The sequence below is a fragment of the Bos indicus x Bos taurus genome, chromosome 7, assembly GCF_003369695.1.
Source record: "Bos indicus x Bos taurus breed Angus x Brahman F1 hybrid chromosome 7, Bos_hybrid_MaternalHap_v2.0, whole genome shotgun sequence".
In the NCBI taxonomy this organism is placed as follows: domain Eukaryota; kingdom Metazoa; phylum Chordata; class Mammalia; order Artiodactyla; family Bovidae; genus Bos; species Bos indicus x Bos taurus.
Window position 1 is genome coordinate 107,365,007 of NC_040082.1, and position 17,634 is coordinate 107,382,640.

General features: G+C 54.8%; 1 protein-coding gene across 1 annotated transcript in view; it reads left to right on the forward strand.

The window, feature by feature from the left end:
* The first annotated feature begins 527 nt into the window (after nt 1–527).
* The window catches only part of WNT3A (Wnt family member 3A), a 69,561-nt gene continuing 52,454 nt past the window's right edge, over nt 528–17,634 (forward strand). Inside the window, exon 1 of the mRNA XM_027548773.1 lies at nt 528–598. Coding sequence (XP_027404574.1) covers nt 528–598 — 71 coding nt within the window. The remainder of the gene's footprint in view (nt 599–17,634) is intronic.

Sequence of the window (17,634 nt, forward strand, 5' to 3'; positions counted from 1 at the left end):
CAGGAACCGTCCATGAGCCCCGAGGGGGCGCGGCCCGGGAGCTCAGAGGGGTTACCTGCGGACTCTGTAACCTCTGTCCGGCCGCCGCCTGGCCAGCTGGCAGTCCGGCACAACGCAAACCTTGCAGCCGGCGCACCCGCGCACCCCCGCACACCCCTGGCACCCCCGCGCTCCTCGCGGCCACGGGAGGGGCGGGCGCCGCAGCCGCCTCCGAGCTAGCTCCCAGGGCCCCGCCCGCCCCCTGTCTGCCCCGCCCCGGCCCCGGCCCCGGCGGGCGCCCCCCGCGGCGCTGCCCCGCCCCCGCCGTCCCGCGCTGCCCCGGGCCCCGGCCCGCCGCCCGGCTGCCGGCCCACCTGGCTCAGCGCCGCCCTCGGAGCCCGCGCACCCGCGCTCACCCGCGCACCCCGCGCACCCCGCGGCCGCAGGAGGGCCCAGCGCCGCCGCCCGCGAGCTCCCAGGGCCCGGCCCGCTCCGGCGCCCGCGCTCTCGGGGCGGACTCCTGGCCCTCCGAGATCTCCCGCCCGGCGATGGCCCCGCTCGGATATTTCATATTCCTCTACGGCCTGAAGCAAGCGCTGGGCAACTACCCGATCTGGTGGTGAGTGAGCCTTCTTCACGTTCTCCCCGGCCTGTGTGCGTCCCCCAGTCACCGTCCCCTCGGGCAGGGCCCCGCGGTGGCCCGGAGCCCGCGCTCTGCCCTGCCCTCCTGTTCCGCGGGTGGTTTGTTTTCCTTGGCGGCCACTTTCGACCTGTTCGGGCCGGGGCTGGGACGCGGGTGGCGGAGTTTCCGGGGACATAGATCTCTCGGGCATAGAGGAGCTCCCGGCGTCGGACGGGGCGAGCAGTGAGCTGCGAGAGGCAGAAACTGGATCCGCACGAGTGGCACGAACGCTTGGGCAGCCCGAGGTCAAGAGAAGCCAGGAGTACAAGCTGGGAGAGGGAGATCCGCCTGAGACTTTCCTTAAGGACATGTCTTACACACCACACACGCGCACACACACCTTAAAGCAAAGTCAGTGAGACAAGACCGAACAGCTCGAAGCAGCGTAGTTACGTAAAGACTGCGGGGACCCGGCCGGGAGTGGCGGGCGCACCGCGGCCAGCACCTGGCCCTGCTGCGTCTTCCTGCTGCAGTCCCGAACGAGATGTAAGAAGGGGCTTCGGGAGAGGTAAAGAGGGAGAAAGCATCGAGTTTGAGGGCTCCTTAGTGAGAGGCTCCGCAAACCCACATCCGAGACGTCTTCCACCCCCAGGCAAGACACATTCCCGTGAAACCCTCCTAAACCTGGTGATGGAAGGGCAGATGAACCAAGAGAAGGTCCTGAGGGTCTACAGCACAAATCCTGAGGGAAGGAGGGAAGCTACTTCGGTAGAGTCCCCACAGGCAAGGGTCACTCCAGCTCCCCAGGGGCGAGGGCAAGGGCTCTCTGAGATGCTCAAGATTTGACGAACACAGCTGGGGGAAATAAGGGAGCCGAGGGGCCTGAACGCGCCGCTGGAGGAGACCCAGATCAGAGACAAGCCTTCACATACACATGCGCGCGCACGCACGCGCACACACACACACCAGGAACTCTCTCCGACGGCTTGCCTGGAATTATAATAATTATGCCGAGGGGAAGTTGGGGCGGGGGGAGACTGAGTGAGCCGAAGTACATCTAATCCGATAATAATTTTTCTCTTCGAGATTGTTCAGGAGCGGGGGCGCCCTAGGTGTGGGGCGCGGGTCCAGGCGCAGCCTGGCGGGACGGGGCGGGGCTCAAGAAGGAGGCACCGGCGGGTACGAGGGCTTGGGAGAGATGGCAGGGCGGCGGGGACGTGTTGCGGAGACCCCGGCGCGTCCCGCACCCGCGCGGCACCTGCAGCTCCTGGCTGCGGCGGGCGTGCCTACGAACGCGGGGACACTGACTCCCGGGGAACCAGAGAAGCGCGTCGGAGAGAGCCCTCGGCCGCCTGCTGCCGCGGGGGCCTCTAATTAGAACCCGCCGCCGCTGCATTCCTGGGCGCTAGAGGAAGCGCCTTCGCCCCCGCGCTTCTTCCAGAAAGAAGGGCCCTGTCACCAGCCTCTGGCCACCCAACGCCGTTGAATGTTTGTCCTCTCGGCCCTGGGCATCCCTGCCCTTGCTCCCCTCAACACACCTATGCCACCCCTTCCGCCTGGGCCAGATGTGTTCCATCTGAAAGATCCTGGGGCATGCTTGGTGCTTCCGGCATTCTCCAGGTGAGTGGGGAGGGGCGTCCTGTCCCCACCCCCTCCCTTTCAATGGCCCACCCAATCAAGAGTCTAGAGCAACTCTAACCCCAAAGGGAAGAGGGTGCCACGGAACCGCCCCCCCGCCCCCCGCCCCACTTTGCTCTCCATAGGATTCTCGCACTCAGTGGTTCTCTTGTTTCTTGAGAAGCATCTTCGGGGGCCACAACCTCAAGGCTCATTGAGGACCAGCACTTTTCTCTCTTCCTTCCCTCTGCCCCCAGGCCATCTGGACACAGCAAGGATGTGGTCTGTCCACGGTGCACATGTGCATAATGGAAAAGAGGGCTCACAAAGAAAGAAATGGCGTTTAACAGCAGCAGGAAGGCACTCTATCTTCATATCCAACCTAATGGAGTTTCCCACAGGTGGCTCCTTCTTTTTTCTTGCCCACCCCCTCTCCTGCTTCCCCACCCCTCAGTGAGGCATTGGAGTTGGGGGGGACCCTCTCTTTATAACTTCTCACCTTCACACTCAGCCTGCCTAGTTGGTATTCCATTTCACCTTCCCTCCCCAAAATTAAGTCACCGCTCTCATCACTTCTCCCCACCCCACCCCCAACTCCTTGCATATGAAAGTGAAAGTGACAGGGACTTCCTCACCTGGAGAAACAAGGAAACAGCCCAAATTGGGAGTAATTAGGCTTTGAAGTTGGTGTAGTCTTGGTGGGAGGGTGGAAGGGGAGGAGGAGGTGGCGCTGCATCCCGTGGGGATTTAAAGAGCCAACCGCCTCCCCAGGACCATCTTGGAAGTGTCCTTCACCCTAGATGTTCAAGGTCCAAAGGTCCCAGCAGAGGCACAGAGAGACAGCCCTAAGACCAGAATGTTGAAAGTTGCAGAGACCTCCAAGAACATGTGTTCTGGTCTCCTCATGTGACAGAGGGGTCCAGAGAAGGGACCTGGGAGGTGACAGAACACAGGCCTGGGCACCTGATCCCAGAGGCCAGCCACCAGCATCCCACGGGGCCATGTACTGCAGACCTACCAGGAGGCACTAGCTCCCTCCCCCTCACTCCCCTGATCCAGACTGAATTCTTGTTTAATTAGAATTGATCAGAAAGATCTATGTGAATACAGAACAGGCATCATGGTCAAGGGGAACACACAGAAGCCTTGAAGAACTATACTCAGTACACAGCTGACGATGTGCTACAGGCACCTGCCGCCCACTTCACATGTCTGGGCTGATGGCATCTTGTGATCCCCTCCCCTCCCCTGGGGCTGACCCTGGAGGTCAGCCTGTTTTCTCCCCTGCCCTGTTCCCGCAAAGCCAGGCCCCTTCATCTCCTGCACAGACTGCAACGCCCCATCGCACCACCTTCTGCCTCTGTTCTCACCTCCCCTCCACCCTCCCCTCTAACCTTCCTGGAGTTCCAGCAGCAGTGTCTTTACCTGCACAGACAGCCTGGCCCTCCTTGTCCTGTCGGTTCCCCTTTCCTGCCACCCAGCACCCCACCAGTCTCTGCTGTACCTAGAGCTCCCCAGCACTGAGTGGTACCTGGAGTGGATGTCACCCCAGCTGACCCCGGAAATTCCCCGTGAGGCCGCGTCCAGTCTTCTCCCATCCCTGAGCCAGCTCAGCAGCCTGAGACAGACTCCCAATGCAGTGTTCTTGCTTCTCCCCACTCTCACTGCTTCTCCTCCCTCCCTAGCCCCCGCACCCCACGCTCATTTGTATGCAGACGCCCTGCTCTGAGCATGTATCCAGACCCTAAGGAATGCCAGCTTGGCCATCACCCCTCCACACACTCTAGAACTTTCTCTCTGCACAACCTTCCCTGGCGTTGGCTCTACTGGTTCTTCACACACAGGGGTCTTCTCGGTCCCAGGCGGAACACAGGCTTCCCCCCGTGGACCCTGATGCTTGTGGGGCACAAGTGCGTGTGGAATTCAGGGAGAAAGAAAGAGAGCTCTGAAGGCGATATGTAGGACCCGCAGACTCAAAGGGTGTGTGGGGGAGAGTGAGGAGGGGGGGTGGGAGGAAGAGATGAGCAGTCACACAGAGGAGGAGGTTGCTCGTGTCAGACAACAAGGGACCTGGGAGGGCTGAGCGAGGCTCTGAGGCTTCTCACCCGGGAAGGGCCCAAGCAAGCCAGACTCCCTGAGCTGCCGGTCCTCTGTGAGCCCGCCCACTGCGGGCCCCTCCCCAGGGCAGCCCTGTCCCTCCTCCTGATTCTTCCTTCTCACCTTACCCTGTTTGTTTGCCCCTCTCTCCGTGTATGTGCGCGCGCCCTCTCTACCTCTGTCTGTCTGTCTCTCTCTGTCTCTCTGTGTGTCTGTCTGTCCTCGTCTCTCTCTGTCTATATTTGTCCCTCTGAATCTCCGTGTTTGTCTCTGTTTCTCTCTTTTCCGGTCTCTGTGTCTGTCCCTCTCTCTCTCCCTGCAGCCCTGAGACTGGTGATGGTACCAGCTAGCCTATGAAACTAGAGAAATCCAGATGCCAGTTCGACACCCTTGGTGTTGTAGGATCTCAGGATACTGGGAACAATGTTCCTCCACAGAACCACCAATGGGCATCCTTTTATTGAAGAGCAATGTTAGAAATGACCATAGGTAAAATATGTATGACCAGAAATCTTGTTTCATATCACCAAGTTGCGTATGCATCATCTTGATCCCTTGAAAGCCCACCATGGTACTCACTCCTTCCAGAATGCAAAAGTATCAACCACCTCTCACATCCAACTTGATATGACTTGGCCACCTACACACTCGGGACTCTGTCTGGGACTCAGATGGGGCAGCTTCTCCCACGCTAGCTAACCCTGCATTTCACTGGGCTTCTTGTCATCTTTTAAAATGATTCTGTTTTATTTGCACAAATCTCCTAGAATTCTTTGTGACAGCGAAGAGGGTGAGTAAATACAATCAAGGAGGAATACAGTCTGGAGAGGCTATAAAATCTCACTTTTCACGGTGGGTCTCACTTACAAATCTCCAGCCTGGAAGGACGGAAGTTGCCCTGTTCCAGAGGGGCTCTGCCACCATCGTGCAGGCCAGGACAGGGAAGGCAGGGTTTGGGTATACCTCCTGTCCCTGAAAGTATCAGTTATATTCAAACTGTAGTCCACAGACCAGAGCCCATCCATGCATAGTTGTTCATGAAGAAATACGAACAGAAGTTGAAAATAGGTGTTCAGGAAGAATTACGGCAGTTTTAAAAATGTGTTATGTATTATTTTAGCAGACTTTTAATGTAATTTATAATAATGGATTAGGAATTTAAAAAACCCCAAACCCAAGTTCTGTAGCTAGTTTGAGAAGCTGAAGCCCCCACAACAGGCAGCTTCTGCCATGCCCAGGTCAAGGATCATTCCCCTTGAGGCCCCATCACCTAACACTTGTCATTTGCATTTTTGAGCCAAGTTTTAGAGTTTGTATTTACCCCTTTCAAGTGCAATCGAAGAACTGGAGCCTCCTGTTGTTGAGAAGTGTTGGGGGAACACCCCACTGCAGTTTGGTGTGTGAGAAGCTGCTGGGCAAGGAGGACTGGACTTCTGTGTGGCTCCAGCAATCCCTGGGAGCAGAGGCTATAGGTAGCCAGAAGGCAGATTTTGGTTCAGTATAGGAAAGGCTTCCTGGATCTGAGAGTGGTGGTAGTGAGCTGCCCATCCATGAAGGGGCAGAAGAAGAGGCTGAGGAAGGAACAGCCTGCCTTGGTTGGGGGGTGGGGGCAGGGGCTTCCCACAGACACTACAGCGCCTGAGAACCCAAGGTTTACAAGACCCAGCTCCTCCCCCTCCCCTCCCAGCTCAGCCCTGCAGTCCTCCTGGTAAGTTCCCTAAACTCCGCTAGGCGCAGCTGGGATAGTTACACAGTTACACAGTGATCAATGAGCCCACCCTGGCACGCCTTTGCCCCCGACACCCCAACAGCGTGCCCGCCCCTCCTAGTGCCCTGCATCCCATCTCACTTCCTCCAGCCTTGCTCAGCTCATCCCAGATCTGACCATGACTCCTCGGCAGACTGGGCTGGATGCTGTAGGGTAACATGAAGAAGTGGAGAATAAGGAATAAATGGGTGGAATATTTCCTATGAAAAACAGAAACTGTATTGGGTCTGTGCTTGGGGACATGAAAACATAGTTGACTGTTTTTACAACCCCCTCAACTGAACCCCTGGCTCTGGGGCTGGGTCCCCGCCATGTACCAGGCCAGCTCTGCCTCGGTCTTCCTCCCAGTCTCTCCAGGTGACACCCTGGAGGTGTCTCACACTTTGGTGCTTCCACATTCCTTCCCCGACAAAACGTGCTGCTGCCGCCCAGGGAAGCGGGCAAATGCATGGCCGCGGGCACGGGAGCCTCTGCCCGCCTGCTGGGACTTGCGCGAAGTATGTGTCAGTAATCCCGGCTCGGCCCGGTGGGGCAGGAGAGGGTGCTGGGAGGGCTGCAGGCAGGGCCACAGCAGCCCAGGAGCTGGGAAGAGGTGGCCCCCGACACCAGGGATCCAGGTCCCGGGACGCCCCTCCTCATAGGCCCTCCCATTGCCGAAAGTGCTCCAGCTGCTAGGGAGGGGTCTTCCAGGTGAGAGAGAGAGGAAGGAGGCATGTGGGTCCCTCTGGGAGATGTCATAGTGGGTAGGGAGAGAAGGCAAAATCTGGAACGCCTTGGGGCAAATGAGCACCCTTGGGGGAGTCTGGGTCCTATGAGCCTCCTGAACAGCTCCATCCAGAAAGGACAGAGCCTACCCATCAAGCTGGGTAGCCATCAACCCACAAGGCAACCAGCCCATACTCAAGGCCTCCAGGCTGAGGATAGGGACCTGGGCCAGTCATGGAGAGGCCCTGACCTTAGAAGACAGCAGTTTAAAATGGGACAGTCACTCTGGAATCCTCATGTGTTACGAGGAAGGTCCATGGGACCAACCACGGTCCTCCTCCGCAGAGGCCCTACAGGCAGAGTGGGCAACAGGGGCCCCCAGATGAGGAATGAGCAGAGATCTGTGCCCTCGAAGGACAAGAGAAAGTGTGGCCGTGCTCTCTGGGGGTGGCCTCTTGTGGCCCACATGTGGGAGGCTGGGCAGGTGGAGTGGCAAGCTTCAGCCAGGTACAGAGAGGGCGGCTAGGAGCACTGAGAGCCCAGTGCACTTCCTGGAGAGGTGACCCTGGGTGACGTGTGGATAGAATGTGCCCCACCCACCCCCCAAGGGGCGGATGAACCTGCCAAGCCTATGACTCACTTCCCCTCCAGGAATCTCTGATAGAATGTGCCCCACCACCTTCTTGGACAGATGGAGAAACTGAGGCCCAGGAAAGAAGGGCAAGAACAGTTCATTCAGTGAATAACAAGAGGTGGTGATCACATCCTTTCCCCTAAACCCAGCCAAGCCCTCCTCCCCACAGAGCCCTTCTCTCTTTGAGAACTGCTGTGAGGCCTCAGCTCTAAGCACACAGCCATGGTAAGGGCAGAGCTGTGCCCACAGTGCACAGGTACCCTGTGTTTGCTGATCTTGCAAAAAGAAATCAAACCAGAACTCTAGAGACCTGAGAGCCTGTGACTCCATTCTGAGTTGTCACAAGGATTTAGGTGCTCTGGTTGAGGGTCCACCCCCAAAGGACCCAGGCAGGGACAGCGGGCAGAGGGGCTCTGCTCCAGGTCCTGCCCTTGCCCTCAGCCTCTGTCCATTAGACGTGGCTTCTGTCCATGGGTCTCACCGCACATTTACAGTAAACTCTGCTTGAGTGAAGGCCATCAGCCCAGAGGAGCAAAGCTGGTGCAGACGGGGTCCTGAGTGGCCTCCTTCCCCTACGTGCCACAGCCAGTGCCTCTCCTGTGTCTTGAGTAAGACCATCTGGCAAGGCGCCTGGCCTTTCAACAGTGAAACTGTGCAGTCCTCAACAGGAGCGAACAGGGGCAGACGGAGAAAAACCACTGGTGCTTTTCAGCGACAGGCGTGGCTCATGTGGCCCCAGCCGTAGGCTGGAACTGGAGTCTAGGGGCCACTTTGCAAACTGCACAAGTGTGTGCTCTGGGTTGAAAATGATGCCCTCACCCGCAAACAAATTATTACTAAAAATTAACCAAATAATAGCATTCACAAAACCCTGGAAAACAAGCTCTTCATCTTACCAACTTAATACAGGCTTTTCCTCACTTTAGGTTCTTCTCATTTCGCTTACACATTTTTCACGGTCATAATAACAGTGTGCAGAGAAGACTGTGTTCTGTTTTTTAAGGCTTACCATCTTCCACTAAACGTTTTGTGATTGTGGGACCTTCTCAGCGGTGGTGCTAGCAGCTGCTCGGGCTTGTGGTGTGGGTGCGCTGTGATCTCCTTGCCTGGCCATTGCCCCTTTCTGCTGTATGGATGGCCCTGCAAGGAGAATCTCTCCAGAGCTGGAACCTAGGGTAAAGGCTCAGGCCTCAGAGAGGGATCCTTCCCATATCTGCAGAGAAGGGACGCATTCAGTTTGGGACAGTCTGATTTTGAGGGGCCTTTGGGACAGCAGATGTGACATCCAGCTGGGCATTTAAGATTCCAGCTCCCAGCCGGGGGGTGGCTGACAGTGGGGATGCGGGCACTTCCTGGGTTGCCAAGCTGCACTTCAGGGCTGGCAGTAAGAAGGGGAATGGAACAGATTCCTCACGGGTGAATCATGGTGGCCAGGTGCCGGGTGAAGGAAATGGGCGCAGGGAGGCTAGCGGGGCCCTCGTGCCCTGCTGCCTCCCAGGAGGAGGGCAGCGCACCCACTCCTGCTTGGCTTTCCCCTGGGGCCACAGGACACAGTTTTTGTCCATCAGGGCAGGGCCGTTGACACCTGAAGTCATCATTGGCTAGAATATCCTGCGCCGGCAATGGCTGTGAGGAGGAAGAGATCGCGCCAGACAAGGTCAGGACCTCATAATGACCTAGATACATGGGCCAGAGGGTAAATGACGGGGAGACTGAAAAATTAACCTGAAGCCCCAGACACCCAGGTAAGAACTCAGAGTGGGTTCCTGGGAGATTAATGAGACCTTGTCCATGCTTGTGACCCCTCCAAAGAGCCCCTCTCAGCAAGACCCTGAGTTTGCCTCCTCTGGGTTTGGAAAATTCTGAAAGAGATGGGAATACCAGACCACCTGACCTGCCTTTTGAGAAATCTATATGCAGGTCAGGAAGCAACAGTTAGAACTGGACACGGAACAACAGACTGGTTCCAAATAGGAAAAGGAGTACGTCAAGGCTCTATATTGTCACCCTGCTTATTTAACTTCTATGCAGAGTACATCATGAGAAATGCTGGGCTGGATGAAGCACAAGCTGGAATCAAGATTGCCGGGAGAAATACCAATAACCTCAGATATGCAGATGACACCACCCTTATGGCAGAAAGTGAAGAGGAACTAAAAAGCCTCTTGATGAAAGTGAAAGAGGAGAGTGAAAAAGTTGGCTTAAAGCTCAACATTCAGAAAACAAAGATCATGGCATCCGGTCCCATCACTTCATGGGAAATAGATGGGGAAACAGTGGAAACAGTGGCTGACTTTATTTTTCTGGGCTCCAAAATCACTGCAGATGGTGACTGCAGCCATAAGATAAAAAGACACTCACTACTTGGAAGAAAAGTTATGACCAACTTAGATAGGATATTAAAAAGCAGAGACATTACTTTGCCGACAAAGGTCCATCTAGTCAATGCTATGGTTTTTCCAGTAGTCATGTATGGATGTGAGAGTTGGACTATAAAGAAAGCTGAGCGCCGAAGAATTGATGCTTTTGAACTGTGGTATTGGAGAAGACTCTTGAGAGTCCCTTGGATATCAAGGAGATCCAACCAGTCCATCCTAAAGGAAATCAGTCCTGGGTGTTCATTGGAAGGACTGATGCTGAAGCTGAAACTCCAGTACTTTGGCCACCTGATGTGAAGAGTTGACTCACTGGAAAAGACCCCGACACTGGGAAAGATTGAAGGCAGGAACAGAAGGGGACAACAGAGGATGAGATGGTTGGATGGCATCACCAGCTCAATGGACATGAATTTGAGTAAACTCCGGGAGTTGGTGATGGACAGGGAGGCCTTGTGTGCTGCAGTCCACGGGGTCGCAAAGAGCCGGACATGACAGAGCGACTAAACTGGACTGAACTGGGTTTGGAAATGGGTGGTCAGTGCCCTGCCTCAACATCATCCTTCCCACCACAGCACTTCAGGAATGTTCACCATCGTTACTTCCTTCTTCTGTCACCACTTGGCTCTTTTTTAGGATCCTCACCACCCCCGGATGAGAGTTGGGGTCTGGCTCCCAGTGATCTCGCTTATGGCGGGCTCTGCGATACTAGGCTGGAGAGAAGCAAGTGGCCAGCCCCATGGAGACAGATGGGGCCCTGGAGGGCGGGGCACACTTCCTGGCCCCACTCCTGAGCCTGGCTGAGCGTGCTTTCCCCTGCCACTATAATGGAACTCATGTTCTCAGAGAGCAGCGCCAGAAGTTGCTGGAAGCCTTGGGATTTAGAAGCAAAAATCAAAGGAAACTTTGACTGCCAAACCAAAGGGTTTGGACTTGAAGCCTCAGGAGGCTCCCTGGACTTAAAGTCCCGGGACTCAAAGTCAGGCTCACCTTCAGTGACCCCAGAATCAGTGGTTTTCAAATTCGAGCAAGAGACAGAAGCCCCTGAAGGGCCTGTCAAAGCAGGGCACTGGCCCCGAGGTTCTGATTCAGCAAGTCTGGGGCAGTGCTGCCGGGGAGCTTGCACGTCTGACAAGTTCCCTGGCACATGTGCTGCCAGCCCAGGGCCACCCTCAGAGTGCCCCGCTCTGCCTCCAGCTGCCTAGTGTGTTGGCTGGGAAACCAGGGTGCAAAGGCCACACAACAGGCAGCGTGGACCAGCCAGGGGGCAGATGGGAGCCACCACACACGTTGCCCCTCAGTGACAGTTTCGTGCTAGAAACAGTGTCATATCAAATGCAGGAGCCCTACAGTGTTCTGTGTCTTTGGGTTTAGTGGTTTCTGTATGGGGTTTGTTCATAAACATGACATTTACCTTACTCTCTGTCATAAACTGCATGTTCATGTTCCCCCAGATTTATACGTTGATCCTCCAACCCCTCAGTGTTTTGGTATTAGGAGGTGGGGCCTCTGGGAGGTAATTGGGGTTAGATAAGGTCATGAAGGTGGAGTCCCCATGATGAGAATAGTTTCCTTAAAAGAAGAAGATAAGACATCAGAGTTCTCTGCCGTATGAGGGCACAGCAAGGAGCTGGCCAGCTGTGAACCCGGAGCCCCTCACCAGAACCCCATCATGTCCACACCCTCACCTGAGGACTGTGAGAAATGAATGTTCGCTGTTTCAGCCCCCCAATCTATGCTTTTTGTTGTGGTGGCCCACGCTCACCAAGATAACTGTTCATAAATGTTATCTTGTATGTACTGGTATTTAATATGTTTTAAGAGCATAATAGCATACTGGAAAGGGGAAACCAATGTGCCAAAACCCCATCCTGCTAAGTCAACTCATTGATGTTGGTCAGGTGTCTTTCTCTACCCCCAGCTTCTTGGTCCAGGAGATTCCCTGGGATTCCACTGACCAGGTTGCATAGGTTGGAGAGACTCATATAGTAGGCAGGGCCAGGCGCAGGGCCAGGCGCAGGACCACACAGGTGATGCTGGTGGGGCAGGTGGGCCAGATAAGCAGCTCGGCTTATGGAGGAAGAAAAGATTCCAGGGGCTTGTAAAGAAGAAGTAACCAGCCTCCAGGAGAGTGGTGGTGGGTCCCTGAGGAGGGGTGGTGCTCGGGACAGAGGCAGAGGAAGGGGAGGAAGGGAAGAGCTGTCTAAAGGTTGTGGTGACCAGCCCTTGAAGGCGGCGGTGGCTTGAACCTGGAGGGGCCGCCTCCCTGTGAGGTTCTGTTCCTCCTGGCCTGAGCAGCTTTGAGGGCAAGAGAAAAGAGCCAGCATGAGCAGAGGACAGATGGGGAATATTTAGTCTTTGCTGAGTAACAAATGACCAGAGTTACGGCTTCACACAGCACCTGTGCGTTAGTTCACAGCTCTGCAGGTCAGAGATCTTGGTGGTTTGCCTGGGTTTCCTGCTCATGGTGTCTAGAGGCCAAAATCAAAGTGTTGGCCAATCTGGCAACAAATTTTCTCCCAGCTGTCAAATTCTGGTCCTTGCGGTCTCCATGTTCTTGCAGCTGTCTGCCAGGGTGGTTCTCAGCTCCTCGAGGCTACTTTATGGTCTCGGAATGCAGCACCTTCATCTCAGAGCCAGCAACAGCTTCAGAGGCTGTTGATGTCTCTGACTTCTGCTACCAGGTGAAGGCTCTGCTTTGAAAGCATACTGTGGTTAGATTAACCCAGATTGGTGGCCCTGATTTGTGTCTGCTTTCCACTGCATGTCTGGCAGATATAGCAAGTGTACTCTGTCTGTATTCACAGTCCCAGACAGGAAGGTGGGTACTCTTGAGGCCTTGTGAGAATCTGGACTTGCTGGGTAGGAGAGCAGGAGAGCAACCACCTCCTTCAAGGTATGCACAGCCGTTCTCTGTCCCATCCCCTCAAACCACATGTGTGTGTGCCAAGTGGCTTCATTCATGTCCAACCCTTTGTGACCCTATGGACCATCGCCCACCAGGCTCCTCTGTCCAGGGGACTCTTCAGGCAAGAATACTGGAGTGGGTTGCCATGCCCCGCTCCAGGGGATCTTCCTGACCCAGGGATCGAACCCATGTCTCTTACATCTCCTGTGTTTGCAGACAGGGTCTTTACCACTAACACCACCGGGGAAGCTCAAATCACATGTCCCTTCCCAAATGCTCCTGGGCCATTTCCCTCTGGGTGCCAGTCCCCCGGGACAAGAAAATGATATCTTTATTTGTCCCCACCACTAACTGCAGTCAAACTCACCTTCAGTTATGAATGGAGATGACCAACTGCAACAGCCTTTGTGGTTTTCTGGGATGCTATCACCAGGGGAAATCAGGCACTTTCGTCTCAGAGGATGATGGCAGTTGGCACAGAGATTACAAAATGAAGTTGAGCCCTCAGCCCGTCATGTAGGCTCAGTAAAGAAACTCATGGTCCTGAATCACAAGTTGTTCCCTGTTGTTGTAACCTGATGTCAGTCTGCTTGTTTGCTTATAACTGTTGCTTTCTTCTCCACCCGGGTCTGGGATGATGACTTAACTATAGAGCAGAGAGTTTCTACAGGCCAAACCTCCTTCTCCAAGTGCTCACATCTCACATAATCCGTTTATCAGGATGGAGACCTTGCTAGTGCACAGCCAAACACAGGCTGACTTCGGCAGTCTCTCCGTGAACATCCTTCTCTACTCCAGGATCTGACGCAGGAGTCCTGGCTGCATTTGGTGTTATTGCATTCTGTGTGCTCTGAGAGTTTGGGGAGCACAGAGCACCGAGGTGGTGGCACCCTGCAGTAGCAGCACTTCGCAGTTTACAGCATCCCCTCTCCCACTAAGCTGTCTCTAGTTCCTGGAGAGACCCTTAAACGGGACAGCGCATGGTTGTTCCGGGGTCTGGGGCCCAGAGTCCTGGTGGATGCTGCTCCCCACCAACCTGTCCAGCCCCCAGCCCCAGGTCAATGCACCTTCCACCTCCTCCCAGAAGATTATGGGAGGAAGGAGTTACAAATCTTCATCTTCCAAGTATTAACTGACTGAGGGTACCTACCTCCTCCTCAGATTAGAAATTTGAATCTTGGGAGTGTTGAGAGGATAGCACATGTCCAGTTTGGAGTTTTCTTCCAGCTTTATGGAGATACAGTTGACATATAACATTGTGTAAGGTTAAGGCTACATAATGAAAAGAAAAGTTATGTTAAGAAAAGTTATGACCAACCTAGATAGCATACTGAAAAGCAGAGACATTACTTTGCCAACAAAGGTTCGTCTAGTCAAGGCTATGGTTTTTCCAGTGGTCATGTATGGATGTGAGAGTTGGACTGTGAAGAAGGCTGAGCGCTGAAGAATTGATGCTTTTGAACTGTGGCATTGGAGAAGACTCTTGAGAGTCCCTTGGACTGCAAGGAGATCCAACCAGTCCATTCTGAAGGAGATCAGCCCTGGGATTTCTTTGGAAGGAATGATGCTAAAGCTGAAACTCCAATACTTGGGCCACCTCATGTGAAGAGTTGACTCATTGGAAAAGACTCTGATGCTGGGAGGGATTGGGGGCAGGAGGAGAAGGGGACGACAGAGGATGAGATGGCTGGATGGCATCACTGACTCGCTGGACGGGAGTCTGAGTGAACTCCAGGAGTTGGTGATGGACAGGGAGGCCTGGCGTGCTGCGATTCATGGGGTCGCAAAGAGTCGGACACGACTGAGCCACTGAACGGAACTGAAATGAAGGTTAAGGTGTACAATGCAATTATCTGATGTCTGTCCATGAAATAATGATGTATATATTGCAAAACAATTACCACAGTAAGGTTAGTGAATACACTTTGGATATTCAATTTAAGTTTTTATGAACCAATTTATCCTTGAAGGCTCACCCAAAATTCAGTGACATCAGTTGGGCCCCTGTGACCCTTCTCTGCCCCATTTCTCCCACACACAGACTCCTCCCATGTCTGACAGGACCCCCCAACTTTCTGCCCTACGTGGGCAGGGTCTGCATCACCAGGATTCTCTTGGTTGCCCAGCTCTGGTACAGAGGAACCCTTCTGGAAATAATTCACGGAACTTAAGGGGCCGTCAGATCTAGGGTGGGTGGAAGAGGGATCCAGCTGGGATTGGTGGAGGCCAGAACAGGGGCGTGGCCTCTGGGCTGGGAGCTGGCTGCCAGTACTCTGGCCTTGCTGGGGGACTGGTAATATGGGACCTGAATGGGAAGATGGCCCGGAGAAGGCAGGGGCAGGGGCGCTAACCCAGCACTGCAACCTTGGGACGAGCCTGGGGAGAAGCCGTGAACTCGGGAGCCCCACTCTGCTTTCCCCTGGCAGGATGGGGAGAGGTGGGGAGGGCCCAGGTGGGTACAGGCTGTGGGGTTCTGGGGATAGGCAGCTCAGCCCCCACCCACAGTGAGCCCCGGCATCTGGCATCTGGCAGGGGGACAAGCACCTTGAGACTGGTGAGGACAGAGAGAGTCTGCTTTTTTTTTCTGTCTGAATTAAGTGGCCCTTTGTTTTTCCACTTGTTCTGAGTCTCCAAGTACATTCAGCCAGTAAAAAGAAATCCACTCAGAAATCAATTGAGTGGATTTTCCTTCAGACAGACCCTCTTCATCCCTTCTCCGGTTTGAGCCTGGCTGCCAGCAACAGAAGAGAAGGAGAGAACCCCACAAACCTCAGGAGACAGCCCCCTTCAGAAAGGCTCCAAGACCAGAGCCACGAAGGGCAAACCCTACCCTAATGTTCCATCAGGAAGCATTCAAACATCCAAAAAGATGCAGGACTTGAATAAAGAGCGTCTATGTATGCACAAAGCACATTTCGCTTGACCCAGTGTATTCCATACCTCACCATCCGTTCTATTCACCCACCTATTCACTGCGTGTTTTTATGTGACCTCAATCCACTCTTTCCCTGAAGACTTTGGCTGCTGCTGCTGCTGCTAAGTCGCTTCAGTCGTGTCCAACTCTGTGCGACCCCATAGATGGCAGCCCACCAGGCTCCCCCGTCCCTGGGATTCTCCAGGCAAGAACACTGGAGTGGGTTGCAATTTCCTTCTCCAATGCGTGAAAGTGAAAAGTGAAAGTGAAGTCGCTCAGCCGCGTCCGACTCCTAGCGACCCCATGGACTGCAGCCCACCAGGCTCCTCCATCCATGGGATTTTCCAGGCAAGAGTACTGGAGTGGGGTGCCATTGCCTTCTCCATAGTGACCCCATGGACTGCAGCCCACCAGGCTCCTCCATCCATGGGATTTTCCAGGCAGGAGTACTGCAGTGGGGTGCCATTGCCTTCTCCGGAAGACTTTGGCTCATCATTAACTAGAGTTCAACACTTGTTTGCAAATCACATCCCATGTGGAGGGTCAAAATGTGGAACACATGGGTGCAAAACATCCTGAATCAGAGTGGAAGAGCCAGAGCTGATCAGGGCAGCCTCGCCTGGAGTGACAGCTCGTTCCTGCTTAAAAAATCCCTGATGGTCCAGTGGTTAAAAATCCACCTTGCAATGCAGGCGACACCAGTTCAATCCCTGGTCCGGGAGGATCCCACGTGCTGCGGGGCAGATAGACTGTTGCCCCACAACTCCTGAGCCAGCACTCTAGAGCTCATGAGCCACAGCTAAGGAAGCCTGCTCACCCCGGAGCCCATGCTCTGCAGCAAGAGAAGCCACTGCAGTGAGAAGCCCACGCACTGTAACTAGACAATAGCCCCCACTTGCTGCAACTAGAGAAAGCCCACTCAGAACAATGAAGACTCAGCACAACCAAAGATAAAGTAAGAGAAAGTGGAGTCGCTCAGCTGTGTCCGACTCTTTGTGACCCCATGGACTGTAGCCTACCAGGCTCCTCCATCCATGGGATTTTCCAGGCAAGAATACTGGAGTGGGGTGCCAGGGTCACTGTGAGAGGTACCACTCGGTGGAAACGGATGGTCAACCTGAGCCAGGAGCAGTCAGAGCCAGCCACATATGCCGGTATAGGCAGAGTGGTCACCGGGGCCAGGACAGGGATGTCTCAGTGGGTGAGAAGGCACAGATATTGGCTGAAGTAAGTCGGGGAGGTGGTGGAGGTGACAATGTTCTGAAAGAGAACCAAGGTCCGAGGAGTTTCGCCCTCTGATTTATAAGTGGGAAGTGAAGGGAACCGTTAGTTGCTCAGTCATGTCTGACTCTTTGCAATCCCATGGACTCTAGCTCACCAGGCTCCTCTGTCCATGGGTCTCCAGGCAAGAACACTGGAGTGGGTTGACATTCCCTTCTCTGGGGGATCTTCCCAATCCAGGACTTGAACCCAGGTCTCCTGCATTGCTGGTGGATTCTTTACCACCTTAGCCACCAGGGAAGTGGGAGGTTATCTGCAAAATCTCAGACGGAGCGTGGCAGAGGGCATGCAGGTTAGATGCAGTCTACCTCACCCGCTGACCCTCACCAACCCATCCTGGACATCTGAACTCAGCCTGGAGTGGGCAGAGCTAGCCCATCCTCTCCCCCCTGAAGTCCTCACCCTGCCCACTGGGGGCCTTCGAGAGCAGAGACTGCTGACCCTGGCCTGCATGCCACCTCTCAGTCCAAGTGCCAGCTTCCCCCATCCTCCCATCTGTGCGTCCGGCCCATGCTGGTCCATCAGGAAGCCAAACACCTCGGTCAGCACAGGGGTCCCAGAGAGACAAACCGGAGCCCCTGCAGTCTCCGCTCAGAGCCGTCTGTGCAGGACAGGGTGCAGGACAGCGAGGCTCAGACCACAGAATACTGCCTAGAGAGGAGAGACCTCACAGCTGGGTGAGAGAAGAGGGCTGCCCTTTCTGAAAACCTTGTGGTCCCAGACCTTGGGGTGGG